The sequence below is a fragment of the Anguilla rostrata genome, chromosome 10 (assembly GCF_018555375.3).
Source record: "Anguilla rostrata isolate EN2019 chromosome 10, ASM1855537v3, whole genome shotgun sequence".
Lineage (NCBI taxonomy): Eukaryota > Metazoa > Chordata > Actinopteri > Anguilliformes > Anguillidae > Anguilla > Anguilla rostrata.
In genome coordinates, this window is record NC_057942.1 from 10371775 (window position 1) to 10386655 (window position 14881).

Sequence of the window (14881 nt, forward strand, 5' to 3'; positions counted from 1 at the left end):
GCACATACACCGCTTAAGTAACAGCTTTATCAACCTGTGGACATATTTTCTGACACTAATTAAAATTATGGCTTCTGCTTTAATAATTTCTTTCTCATTTTTTATTTTCTTCGGTAGCAAGAAGGCTAGAAGGAAAAACTAGCTCTCTGATTTGATACTATTTTACTAAATTGTGATAGGTTAATCGAGTAGCCAGTTGGTTCTATCTAGTATATCTGATGGTAGTAGTATAAATACTGGGCATATCACTTTGCCTTACGAATTCTAAAATAGCAGTGTTCAACGGAAAATTTACATTTTCTTTTATCAACTAGACATATTTAGGCTCGGTACCTTTAAGTAAATGTTTCCAAGGGAAGGATTTTGCAAGCGGACACAGATCAAACAACATGGGCATCAACTTGTTACTTTTTGCTCTTTTAGTTTTAAATAAACAGCTCACATTTGTTTACTGTGTGAGAAGATTTTAAACAACTGTTAATTCTGACTGACAGTTGAAATTGTCGTAGTTATTTTATTTTGTTAGTTATCGATATGAGATTGCTATTTTTGGCTTGTTTAAGTCCAAAAACAGGAAATTGTACCACAGCCGAAAGGATCAGGTATGATCTAACTTAGCTAGCAAATGAGCTATCGTTGCTCTATTACTACGAAACGATTACTAGCTACTTAGCAGGCTCAATATCCCCAATTACTAGATCAAATACCATTGCTTGCTTTAGTCAGGGGTAACGTTTTACTCTGCGTCGTATCCAATGGTAGACTGCTCAAATTATAATACACATTTTCCGCATAAGGTTGCTTTTTCAAATTATGAAACAAGCTTACAGCTTCATGTTTCGGTCTGTGTCCATATGACTCGCCGTCGACACTTACTTTATTTCTGCTTTTCAGGAAACACATAGAATCAGCGGGTCACATATGTGTTCTTCGAGATATAGTGGACTTCCATTCTCCCGCTGAAGTTACAAGTTTGGTGTCGGGAGAGCCATCTTTTGAAGGGGCACTTGCCATTCACCTATATAAAGGAGGCAGACTTCTCCTTGGTAAAAAGCTTACTTCATCAACATGCATGACGAATTTGTAAGAGGGCTTGGTATAAAACCCACTGGGAGATTGTTTTCGTCGGTTGGCTTTTATATATGAAATGTAATAAAAATGGAGACAGATATTTTTCCCCCTCAAAATTCATGTGCACGTATGCGTGTATATAGTCGCCAAGTATGTGGAAACGCCAGTATAAACTCCCTTAATAGGGCATTGGGCCTCTACGTGCCACCAGAACAGCTGGTGTCTGCTGTGGCATAGAATGCACCCATCTGAATTCTGTAGGAGGGATGTGGCGACATTCTCCCACAAGAAAACACTTCCCCATGAATACTCATTTGGGTTCAGATATGGCGATTGAGAAGGCTATGGCATATGGATAACAGTGTTGTCATGCTCATTGAACTACATCCTTCCTGGCTTGAAAGATATTTAAAAACATGGGAGGATGGGGATCATACAGAATCATTAAGTAGTGATTAGTATTGACCTTAGATTCTAAGTGGATGAAATCACCCACTTTACCAAAAAAAAAAAGTGTTTTTCACAAACCACTGGAACACTTCCATGTTATAATCAAGTACTCAAGTCTGTAGGCTTCTTTAGATGGGCACACATCTGTTTGACAAGGACAGGTTGAAAGTTGATTCATCTGACCATATCACGTTTTTCCAAGTAAGCTTGCAGATTGAACTGGGCCGGATGACAGTGTAGTATAATGGGTAAGGAACTGGTCTTGTAACCTGAAGTTCACAGAGCGTCTGCTAAATGGCTGTAACGTAATGTAACTAATGCACATGGACATAACAATCCAGTCATATGCCCTTGTGACCACAGTTACCCTTTGTTGATGACAGATATGCACAAGTTTGCATACATTTAGTTTTCTTGGCTGCATCACTACCCACCTGTAGAGGTTCCTATAATTAAAGAATGCATATGTGTTAGAATGTATTCCTTACTTTTTCTATATCAATGAACTTTGAGTATCATTTTCATCTCCATTTGTCTAGAAAATTGTGAGTAATAAAAAATCATTATGTTTGCCATGTACATATACCAATGCAGTTGCTTCCTGACTACCTAGCATAAATATTATCATGGCACCATGATAATTGGCCTCAACACAACTGCGCCATATAACATGATGAAGTGAGAAGATTTAGTAACATAACTTCCATTATTTCAGTGAGAGAAACCGTTCCAGTGAGAAAGAGCCCGTGTGTGAGCAAACGAGCATGGCTATTATTTACAAACATAATAAAATAAGGCATTCTGCAGAAGAGACTCAGTTGGGTAGGTTCCTGTCATCACATGGAAAGCGTACCTTCAGACATGACTGGAGGATAAGCCGTTCATCAGAAGTGTCTCCTGAATGTGTGGCCGTAATCTGCGTGGGTGAGCGGTTCCATTTCCCTGGCTTTAAAGACAGTATTCCTTGCCTAATGAGCTGCATCAAGAAAGATGAATGTTTTACGCGAGGGACCGGAGAGAAACCGGCAGAGCCTGAGAATATCGTTCTGGTGGCTCTAAATATGAGCAAAAGGAGACAGAGAAGTGGCACGTTTTTTTCTGTTTTTTTTATGTTGCCCCAGGCAGCAAGGCCCCGTACGGAATCATCTTTGGAGGAACAGACCTCAACCAGGACGTGAAAGATGAGAAGAAACGTGCAGTGATGGAACAGGTGCTGAAGAAAGCAAGGTAAGCTTTATGCGTCCTCCCTTACACACTTGTAACAGGGAGATTGCACAGAACAACACAGAACAAACTGGTTTCATGGAACAACAGTATTTAAAAAGGGTGACACATGGCAACACCTCCGTTATTATATACCTTTCAGCATAATGTATGCAATAAATCTCTTGAAATAAGTCTATTGAAAACAATACTGTGTTGAACAAGATGGCTGAAATGCAAAATAACATTTGTTTTTTAAAGCTAAAATTATTTGTATTTAAGAATGATGCATATGTAAGCAATATTGCATGTGCTTGCTAATTGTTTTGAATCAGTATTGACAGGATGACAGTGTAGTATAATGGGTTGTAAAAGTGTTTTGTGGAATTTATCGTGAATGTCTCTAAATCATCACAGCACATGGCACACTAATAACAGCTTGGTGACACATTTGCATCAGTGCAGAACATATACACGTTTAATATGTGCAAGCTTGCAGTAATTGACCTTTTGCCTTGCGTTTTTCATTTTTGTTAGCACTTTTCAAATGGATTGATGTGTTGCTAACAATTCCAAAGAATAACCGAGATCCAACTGTCATTTTGCTGTCGTGACACATTCATTTCCTGTTTTCTAGCAGTGGCATGGTACTAGAACATATGTTGTTTACCTGTTAGTAAATCGCAGCACACCTTTAATAAAAGAAAAAAGGGTTAAGTATTTAGCTACATTAGGATCTATATAATGCATTTATAATAGATGTGAAAGATGAGAAATAATTGAATAATAAATACCTGTCTGTATTTAAACAACCATTCATGTGTATTTATTAACAGACATTAACAAGGTGATGGTTTGACTGATGAGAGCAGATGAACTGGAAAGCACTGGTGGGAAAATGAAGTCGTAGGTTACACTGAGCGTCTGGTGGGAGGCCTTCACAGGGCTTGGATTATTGACGCACATTTTGCATAGGCGGGGTCTCTTCACTGTAAAGCTCCCATTCAGGACGCCTGGGATATTCGGCTGCTGACATCAGACCTCTTGTTCCAAAGTCTGAAGGCGTATTAACATTATGTTTATCGGTGTTTATAAGCGCTAGGCATATGGCTTACTTTAAGTAGGGTTTGCGGTTTCTATTTTCACCTGCTTCTGTTTGATTTTACTGTCAGCAAGACACCCATCTTGGAGTCTGAAGCTGTAATTGCCTTTAGGGATTGCGAGTGTAGTGCAGGCTTGCGACTTCAAACGTCTCTGTCAGGGAACCCCCTGCTGAGCCTGCCTTCACAGATGTACCTTGATCATGGAGTTCAGGCCTCTAAAACTAGATCCCGTTGGCCTTATTCACAATCAGAAAATAAACCCAAAAGAAGGCACACCTTCTTTTTTTGGCTCGAAATCTGTCCCTTTCCAGGTACACGCACCTCCCTCTTTGCCAAACCATCAGTGAACTACCACTCCCACCTTCTCTCTTCAGTATTGAGGATGCTAAGGAGTTGTTGTTCGTCTTTGATTTTCTGTTCGGGCTCTTTTGAGATTGTTGATTACTTCTGAGGGAGTGACAGGCGGGGCTCCAAGCGTGAACATCAGGGCTGTGAAAAGACGCGCGACGTAGAGATTTAAAGAGACAGTACAGTATGGCTTTAATTCAGTGCATGGTCAGGTTTTTGTTCCAGCCATGTTCTTGTTTCATGACTGACAAAATCCATATGATTTTTTCCATGATCATTTCTGTCTTTGATCCCTTTACTATATGCTTTGTTTATGAACATTTTTCAAAAGTTCTGAAGGAGCACAGCTAGATGCCTATTTTCAAAATTTAGGGCTGCAGTGACATACTTCTGCTATTTCAATAAATAAATAAATAAATAAATAAATCAAACCACCAATCAGTCACCCAGTCGGCCTATCAGTTAATAAATCCAGGGAATAAGTATTCAATCAATAAAATTCCTCTTTGAATATACTGTATTTTAAAAAATTTGGCAATACATTTAGGACTGATTCAGTTAATGAGCAGTTCTGATTATGCAGGGTTAACAGTGCAACTCTGTTTATGATGTAATGTGGCCTTAAGAGTTCATGTTCTTTGTAAACAGTTGGAAAAAAAATCCATCAAACGCAAGGAGGCCCAGAGCTGTCTTAGACTGTACAGAAGGTGTGCGATCCTCCCTGCAGCTTAAATGACAACATGATGTTTTTCAGGTTTGCTGTTGCATTCTCCTACAAAATGAAGGAAGAGGCTGAAGTCTTCTGGGTAGGATCTGTCCGTTTGTACTACTTTTATAGTAATATACTTAAGAATGTTCCCAACATTTCAACAGCTACAGTAACCCAAGAATGCTTCCCATGGGTGGCTGGGACCATACCCTTTTATCGCATTCAGAAAAAGCTTTGTCGTTTCCTTCAGAATTCACTGAAGCATTCACTTAATAAAAAACGCTGCTCCAAAGTTGTTTATGCTTTGGGGGTAGCATATGTAATAACTTTTCAACAGGATGTCAGTTCCCCTGTTTTCTCTCTATGCAGAGACAGCCTCACATGTTTGACAGCCAGATTAACAGATTATTATAATCCATGAATTATGGTCACAATCACAGTGAAATTTTTTTCAACCTGCATTCACGTACAGTTAACTGGGACTGAACGAGTAAATTAACTATAGTGACTGAGGCTATGTAATTGTAATTGCCCAAGATAAATATTAATTTTCTCCATAACAAAATATAAATATTTATTGTCTCCCTAATATTTTTGTCTCCTTAAATGAATATTTCACTTTGTAAGGCTTCGGTGATTGGCCAGATTAGCACTGTAAAACGGGAGCGAAGGATATTGTATTTGGCGAAAATCAACCGACCACATTGCAGGACCGTGAGATAGGCTACATTGCGTAAGAGCACGGGGGTCAAGGAGGGACGTAGATCACTGCAATCTCGCAGATAAAACATTTTGCCCCGCAATTTATGGTGGAAGCCGGCGTCGCGAGACAGCAGGGCGCGACAGCCGGCATAAATAAAGCAGCAGGGTTTTACTGCGTGCAAACACAATATCCTGCTCCGTCCCTCAGCAGCGCGGCATTAAAACAATATTACCATGTTTTATTTTCAGATTAGATTCCCCCGCGGCCTGCAGATTGAAGGAAACTGGCGCACTTTATCTCTGCAATTTAGCGGTGACAGCACACAGTCAGGAGTCAAAATTGCGGAGCAGGACACGTCTGCCACGCGCTGTTTATTGAGACTGAAAGCGTGGGAGAATTTATCCGGCTAAATTCCGCGTGATAAGAGTTGCCCAATTTCCTTTTCATCAGCGCAGAATTATTACCAACATGGAGCGTTTTGCTTTTTTTTTTTAAATATAAAAGCTGCCTCCCCGTCTATTTATAAATGAGCTCAAATGTGCTGCTTATTATTCTGTGAATGCTGAATTGTTCTAACAGTGGCTAACATTGTTTGTATGTAATTGCTCATAACACCATACCACTGCTGTTTCTTTCTAAGCTAATGACATAGGAGATGATCTAAATAAATTTTCCCGACATATGAGATTTCTTTCACGAAGTACAGTTGTGACTACTGTCAATGCATTTTACTGTGATAAAACCTTTCATAGAGTTCTGTCTGTAGTAGTACTACATGGCTGTGGGAAAGCTCCTTGTAATACTACTGCTAATAATAATAATAATAATAATAATAATAATAATAATAATAATTATTATTATTATTATTCAATGTATGATTTGAAATGTTTAATGTTAGAATAATATAATTTAGTATTATTTTTGAATAATAGATTATTGTCCTAGTCATTCATCTAGTTGTAATATTGTGTTATATCTTCAGTCTTTGAGATTGTGCTATAAGAGTGAGAATAGTTTCTGAGCCACGTGAAATGGGCCTTTATAGTATGAATTTATCAAACCATGTGTTACACATACATACAGTTCCAAGCAAAATGCATGTACGTATAACAAATGGTTTAAAAGGATAAAATACCTGTTCTTTTTTTATCAATAAGCAATCAATTAATAACCTAATCATTGTACTGCTTTTCTTGTTCTCAAAGCTGTCCCAGAGCAGCAAAATCTATATCCAGCCCCAAGGTAAGGTCTGAAATTGTGTGCTGCGCGTCTGCTAATGGCTTTTTTGGCATGGCTGTGTTTGCAGTTGCGCATGGCTGAGCCGGAGCCTGGCTCGCTATTCCATTCTCATTCCTCTGGCACTCGGACGCGGCTCCGTTTGTTTTGCTGCCGGGTCGCTGGCGCGGCCGCCGAGCAAGATGAACGATTGCGCGAGTGGCGGAGGGGGGTGGGGGGTAGGGGGGGCGGTTTCGCGGCTCAGGCCGTTAAGCCGCTGCCACCGCGCCTGAGCTTTAGCCCAGCTGTCCTCTGCCCTGCCCTGCCCCGCTCGGCTTCTGAGGGCCCCCTTCATTCCCGCCATCGCCCACGCGGGCCCCTCGCCGATCCGCGCGGGGCGCCAAAGGCGCGACGCATCAGAGCCGAGCTGTCCCCGCGCAAAGAAACACCCCTCCCAAAAACAGGGACCAAGGTCCTTAAAGCATGCCTCCAGCCTGATTTTTTCAGAAAGGGGAGCTGTCAATCAAGAAGCCCAGGGGTTGATTGGTGTACCGGTGGCCCACGGGGGCTTGCAACATTGATCTATCGTAATTGGTTAAAACTGTAGGCATCTTGGGGCGGGGCACGGCAGCAGGTGGAAAAATCACACAAACGAGCGCACGGGAGCTGCGGCAGCCAATCGGTGAGGGGTTAATCGCTGGGCTCCGCGCGGAAGGAGGACGTCGCTTCAGCGGAGCACGGAGCGCGCTCGCTCGTCCTGCTGTCGGGGGCGATAGATGATGAATGGGATGACCTTTCGGCGGGAGTCAGAAATGTCAGGGAGCGATAATTACACCCAGGGCTCCGGTCCTCCCCTTAGCCGCCAATGTAGCGCTCCGCCCGCTGCCACGCCGTCTCCGGTGGGGCAGGTTAAGGGCAGCCGCCCGAGCCGGCGAGCGATTGGCCGGGAGAGAGCTCTCTGAAGCATCCCACGCATCCCATTCACAGCCACGTCACTCTCCTCTCCCTTCACTGCAGATATGATGTCTTGCAGCCGCTGCCTCTTTGCCCTCGTAAACTCAAGCCTCTCTTCTCTCTTGCCCTGACTCAGGCATCGAGACCGGGGCCGCGCCGAGCTTCAGCTGGAGGGCCTTCCTGAAGAGTTCAGGTACCGCCTCGCATCCCGTCGCACCCCCCTCCACCCCCCCCACCCCCTCAACCGCCGAGGGTTGCACCACCTCCTTAAAATAAGCAAACGGGGCGCTCAGGAACAACCCGCGTTCCTCCTCCGAGCCGGTCGGGCGGAGGCGGGAACGGTGGGTGATTATTCATACCGCGTCAGGCGCGTTTCGTTCGGTGTTTCTTTTCAAGATAAATGCCCGGCTGCATTCTTTCCCCCGCGCGGGGAAGGCGGCGGGGCATTAATCTGCGGGAGCCCCCCCCCCCTCCGCTCTCCAGTCTCCGGGCCCCGCTTCCTCCCCGGGCCCCTGCGTCCCGGCTGTGGCAGCCCCACGTCCCTCTGCCGGTGAACACGCGTCATTATTCAACAGCCTTCCCAAGACCTGATTCTAAATTGAACACTGTGAGGCAATTTCCATCCCTGCTCCATCACAGAGCGCAGAGCACCCCCGATTAATAACTCTCCAAAACAGAGCCATTTGTCATCTCCTTCCCCCCCTCCCCCCCAAAACCAGCATGAATAATACTGATTGCCGCCTGTGGCCAGACACTTGATGATAAAATATACATGGGAGGGGGGCTTGAAACCCTGCTTTGCGCTGCTTTAGTCCTCATCCGAAGGTGTGGAATTATTCATACTGTGATTCTGAGTCACAAATGGACATAAGCCCCACTCTCTGCAGCTTTGCAAGTTTTCAAACTGGCAGAAAACGATACAGTCCAGTTTGTCTTATTTCCTTTTGACATAAACCGAAGGTGTTTTGTCCTGTCAGGTTGTTTTGATTTGATTAGATTAGGTTTTTTTTTCCCCCTACCCTGTCATTTTCCAGATGTGTCGTGATATGAACTGTTTTGAACTGTGGCGCACCGAGACACTCTCTCCTCTCTGCAGGTAATTATTTTTCGGTTGTCATACTCCTCAGACACAATAGAATGCGCCGCCAGAATGCGGGAATCTCTTACTAAAAAGATATCAATTCCGCAGCCCGTCTTGTCAGCACTTGTCCCCTCTCTTTTCACAAACACTCTCTCGCAGAGGGGGGTCCATATCTCATTTGGTGCTTCTTTAATACCCAGTTTCGTTTATTTAAATTCATCATAATTTCCCATGTCGGCTGTTTTGTTGTGCTGCTAATCCCTCCTTTGTTTAAATCCGTAAATCTACAAGGTGCGCAATTTTACGCTGCCTTTCTTAGCATCCAATTGTAGACTAATCTACGAATGGAAGGAAAGGCAAAATGTCTGCTGTAGGTAGGTTAGCATTGATGCTAAAAAGCTAAAGCATTCATTTATAGTGTTTTTTTTGTATAATATGCACTATTTATGAATCAACATAAGAAATAATAGCGGGGTAAATTAGCCGTGGATTTGCGGCTGAAACCGAGGGGCCTTTTCTTCTTCTTTGGTAACGCTGATGCGAGATGTTCCTTTGTACTCGTCTTTGGTTGCCGCGGAGGCCCGGGGGGGTGGAAAGCCTCCGCGGCGGCCGCCTCTTCAAAGGAGCCCGGTGTCGGCGCGCGTGTCGCCCCCTGCTGCGCTCAGCGTGCGGCGCGGGGCGGGGGGAGGGCAGGTGCCGGGCCCCCCAGGAGCCCCGGCGATGAGTGACACGTCGCGCTGGGGGTCACAGGTGGCGGGGAACGCAGGCGGGTGTCCTGTTTTTAGGGTGGAGCGGCGGTCTTTCCACGGGGAATGCACCCGCTAGGATTCCCTCTCTGATTTATCATAACGCCGTCACGCAGCCACATACAGTATCTGAAGCTCCTTTATGTGTCTCTGCTTTGAGTAGTCAGGCTTGCTGGTAGCCTAGCTTCAGGTAACGCCATATTCTCCTGGCTCTCGTAGCTTAGCCACGATCAAACTGAGAAGCTGTTTTTTCCCTATGTGGGTTAATCTGCCGTGGTCGCTATGAGGTAGAGAGAAACTATGAATATCGGCTTTTGTGGGGAAATTGGATAGTAAAAAGGAAGATGCATTTAGTCCAAGTTCCCTGAGGAAACCATTGTCTTGTGTACCAATCTGCCAGTCTAATGCCTGTTGTAGTTTGGCAGACTGAGCGTAAGACACATTAAAAAATTCAGCCCACCTGCAAATCTCAAATAGTCTATTCAGGACAGACACTGTGGAAAAATACATTATGAGCATAGAACATTGATTTAATCTGCCTCTGTGGTTTCTAGGAAGAAACAGGACATGGCAACACGGTTCATTTTAAAACTGAACATCTGCTACAAAATTTGGTCTGACCTTTGTTATTGCAAAATGTATTATTTTAAATTTTTTTGTGAGAGATCTGAATCTGCCAATGATGAATTTACAGAAGTATAACAGCTGAGTTTGCATATATTTAATCTTTCTGCATTCGTACAAAAACAAGTTTTTCCCCCCCCCAGGTAAGAGCAGATAAGTTTTTTCAATTTATTTTCCAGAGGCGGGGAGCGGGGTGTTTTGCATTGTCAACTGATACTGTAAGTTTTACACCTGGGGTTCCCTTCCTAAGCTGGCCTATTATATCTGTAGTTCACACTTGAACAGTCACAAACAAGAGATTATAGCTGTGAAATATGCTTCAAAATGGACTCTTTGTTTGTTAAGGGTGAATGGAGACAACTGATACAAACGAGTAAAGACAGGCTTCTGTCAGCAGAGTTGCATTTTCAGCTTTAAACGAATTGAATTAAAATGACTCTCGGCGGTCCGCACCCTGGAAATGGTCTAAATTGAATTTGTCAGTCACCCTTCAGGTTCGGGTCGGCCTGCCGTCTGAAGACCCCTCCGAGCGCTTTTTCGCCGGGCGTAAGTTACGGATAACTTAACGCGCATAAACGTGCGGAAAAGGGCCGATTTGCGCCTGGGACGGGGCCCAGCGCGCCGTCAGGGCGTGGCGTTTCGCCGCCACGGCGACAGGAGCGCTGGCACTGTGCCACCGAAGCGCCGACGACGCTGGCAGCGGGAGAAGGTGCCACCTGAGATCAAAGGCGGGAAGAACAGGAACGGGGATGGCCACGCGAGGGACAGGAGACGGGCCCAAAACGAATGCGGCTGGCTGGACAGGCGATCTGTCCGAATCAGTTTCTCCTCCGGAACAAAGAGAAGTCACCCCCGACGCTCCCATCAGGCTCTTTTCTTCCTTGATCTTTCCATCCTCTGACAAGCTTGTAAGCGCTGCTTCTCTTCACCTGGCCCCTCCATCTTCTTTTCTCCTCTGGTCCTTAGGTCTGAAATAGTGAAGAGAACACTTTACCCTCAGCCAACTGACACTGCCCCCCCCCCCACTTTTTACTGGCCTGAAGTTAACCACTTCAGGATAATTATATTTACTCTTCAATTACATCACACTCATTCGAACTGTAAACACACTACACACCACACACCAGCCCCTCCCCCCCATGAAATGAAAGTGAATAGCCAAGTACTGTTAGAGTTCCTCAGCATCTCACACACTGGTTCCCAGGCGTCTGTTTGAAGGAGAAAACACGAAGCACGGTGAATTCAGGGGTTTTGCGGCGGGTTGTTCCCGCGCCGCTGAGAGACGGACGCCGTCTCCGCCCGCCTCGGCGCCGTTCTCTCCCGCGTCCGTGCAGAGCGGCAGGAACATCGCGGCGGTTTTGATTTACAGAACGGCGTACGCGCCAGAGTCATTTCACTGTGGGCTGGACTGCGAAGCCGCGGTCCTGTGAGCGTTTGTACGATGCTGTGTGAGTCTCGCTCAGTTTAAGCGGCCAATAAGAATGAGAAATGGCTCGTACAGGTCAGAGCCGGGCTGAATATGGAGGCTCTCGAGGGAAATAGATCGACAGATAAAACCAGGAACATAGAATAAACTGGAACCAGTCAAATCTGTGCTTAAAAATGAAGTGAATGGCGTGTAACTGAAGTAGAGGCACTAGGGGTGTTTAATCTGAGCTTCAATACAAAAACGGTATATTTTTTATACACGCAGCAGTGTTGTGCAGTGGTTTGAAAAATGAACTTGTAAGCAGAAGGTTCCACAACAATTTCTATAAATTGCCTCAATGTAATGCATTGCATTCAAAACACAGTACTGCATACTGCATTGAAAATACAACGTGAATGTGGTGTGGCACGACACATACTGAATCATTAGTGCAGCATCAATAAGCATAAACGTAATACTCAAACATGTTTGCATACATAAAACTCCTTTATTCTTTTTCAGGGGTGCAATGTTTATTTACACCATGGCAGCTACCACAGTGCAAGTCTATATGATTGTTATGTTGCTTTTTTCTTAAAATTTTGATATTATTTATTTATTTATTTTTGGTTTAGTGCATAGAAGCTGAATGTCACTGATATACTATAAATGAGCACTGCACCACAGAAAAGAATCTCCCTTGGGATCGTTCTGGTCAAGTCAGTGACATCCGTATCAGAAGATCTAAATGTAGATTTCAAACTTCTTTCAGCATTTTTGCTTGGCCACAACCGGAGAAAATTTTTATTCCTTGCACCGTTTATTTTATGTTCCATTGGTCAGGCATCGTAAAGTTGAGTCACATTCACCAGTTCGTAATTGTATTTGCTGTTGTGTAATTAGCACCTGTCTCAGAATACTCGCACGTTTCCTCGGTATCTCTAAGAGGGTTAATTTTTCAGTAATCAGGTCAGGTGTCGGCTTTGTAACTCGATGTTTGATGCATTTTATTCCTCTTGTTTCTGAAATGACACTGTGCTCTGCCACGATTTTAATTTACCTCCTGCCGTTTTCTTTTCTCTTTCCTTCACTGTCACCCAGCACCTACCTCAGAATACACATGAAAAGGCCATACGATGAGGGGTCATGTTCAAAACAGAGATAGAGCTTTGAGGGGTTTAGCGTTCCATCTTTTAGCGTTAGCCTGCAGGTCATAGTGTGTTCAGCAGTGCTAGAGGTCCTTTCCATTTATTGAAGCCTGAAGGTCTGTACGCATTGAGCCAGTGGGCCCTGTCTGTACTGGAAGGGTGATTTTTGGGGACCTGTTTAGCATTCTTTGAAGTACAGCGACAGAAAGGGTACTCTGGATTGATAGTGCTTTGTTGAATGCATTCTGAAAGTTCAAGGAAAAGTTAATAAACAGTAGAAGATAGCAAAGCTGCTTTTTTGCTGTTATCTACACAATTCAAGTTTATACTAAAAATATTTTATGTACATTTCTGTTTGTACTTATCTTTCTACATTAAAAAGTGGATGCAAATGCTTTAGAATGGAGCATTGGTAAAACTTTTTTAAATTTTAGCAGAAATTTAGCAAAATAAGTTTTTTAACTTAGCTGAAACTATCTGTTTCAAATACTACTTAAGCAAAATAGTTATTTTGCCTGCATGTGTTTGTATTTCTGCATGTATGTATTACTAAATCATTTTTAAAAATATTTTTTTATTTAGCCATTTTACAAAGGATTGTAATTGGGCTTCATGTAGCTTTTCTGCTATCGTGCTTTCTTTCTTAGTGTGAAGGCTAGTGGTCAGCAGTTCAATTGATTTTGCCAGCAGCCAACCAAGTTTGCCATACCGAACTAGAGAAATTTCACCTGTTAACAGCCAACTGCCATAGCACCGTGGTGGTTCTTTTGAGCGTAACGGCCTCTAGGTTAACCTCTCCCAGTTTAACCCTCTGACCCTCCAGTGCCAGATAGGTAATGTAATCATCCAGCTTTTCAATAGCCTCTTTGCTGACTTGCGCTTCCAGCTACTAGGTGAGCGCTTGAGCACCTCGACATGAAAGAAGCCTTTAGCATTTCAGTACCTGATTACTAAACCTCACAATCCTTTCCACATAAAGTTCATCCTCTACAGTATATCTCCCCTGCATCCTTACTTCAAGGGGAAACCCCCCCCCCCCCACAACGTATCGCTCGTTTGCATTATTTATTACGATGACAGAGAGGGAGAAAAATTCAGATTCCACTTAAAATTATGTTGTGCCAAGTCGGTCAAGGCAAGTTATTAATAGAAGCGACGGGGTAGATTGTGCTCTTATCTTCTCTGTGGGCGCAGACTCTGCTGGTAGGGCTGCCCACGGCTGCCTGGCCCATGCCCAGTGTGTGTTTCAGGAAAGGGCCGAACACGAGGGTGCGGAGATCGATAAAAGCGCAGATTTGATAAAGAACAGCTTTTCCAGAAGGGAGCTACTGAGGCTGTGAGATAGTCTTTCACTTTTGGATGCAGCCTCTGCCGTTTGATTCGTTTTCGGTGTGTATCTAAACTGCGGTGATCCCCATTTTAGATACACAGCTGGAGAGCTTAACCTTAAGCTGCACTGTACTGGATGTGATACGCTTGATTGTCCTCGGATAGGAAAACGGCTTTAAAAAGCCTTCTGATGTATTGTAGGCCATCCTCAATGCCCAAAGATGAATTCAATACCTAACGACGTCAGGATATTGTGCCTGTATTACTGTATGCCCACAGCTGAAAATGTATTATCATATATGGGTTTGCATTTGAGGCTCTCAGTTCTGTCGGTGATTTTCCGATGGGCGTTTCGTTGATCCAGCACGCCCTCTGTGTCCCTCCCGTGTGAGTTTTCCAGGGATTTCCGGTGAACCGATGGCTCAAAAGAAAACGATTGCATTTGCATTTGTTATATGGTGAGTTCCAATCTCATCTCAAAGCACTTCGCAGTGAAAAAGGGAAAACTCATCTCTGCCCCCAACGTGTTGCACCCACTTGGGTGATGTACGGCAGCCATCTTGTGCCAGAACACTCACTGCACATCAGCTGAGATGAAGAGCGAGAAAATTATCAAGCAACTGTCAGAATGGCCATCATTTTTTGAAAAACAAATAGGCAATGGAAATGTGTTCACTGGCCTAAACACCCATTTATTTAACTTATTATTCCGGGCAGGTTTGTCGTATGACAGCCCTGACTAGAATAATAAGACTGTAATGCCAAAGTGTAAGAGCAAAAAATTATGTA

General features: G+C 43.9%; 1 protein-coding gene across 1 annotated transcript in view; it reads left to right on the forward strand.

Moving 5' to 3' along the window:
* The window catches only part of glt1d1 (glycosyltransferase 1 domain containing 1), a 26085-nt gene continuing 11204 nt past the window's right edge, over positions 1-14881 (forward strand). Inside the window, exons 1-6 of the mRNA XM_064353999.1 lie at positions 1-602; positions 895-1046; positions 2643-2748; positions 4930-4981; positions 6793-6829; positions 7893-7949. Of these exons, the coding sequence (XP_064210069.1) occupies positions 535-602; positions 895-1046; positions 2643-2748; positions 4930-4981; positions 6793-6829; positions 7893-7949 (472 nt within the window). The 5' untranslated portion in view covers positions 1-534. The remainder of the gene's footprint in view (positions 603-894; positions 1047-2642; positions 2749-4929; positions 4982-6792; positions 6830-7892; positions 7950-14881) is intronic.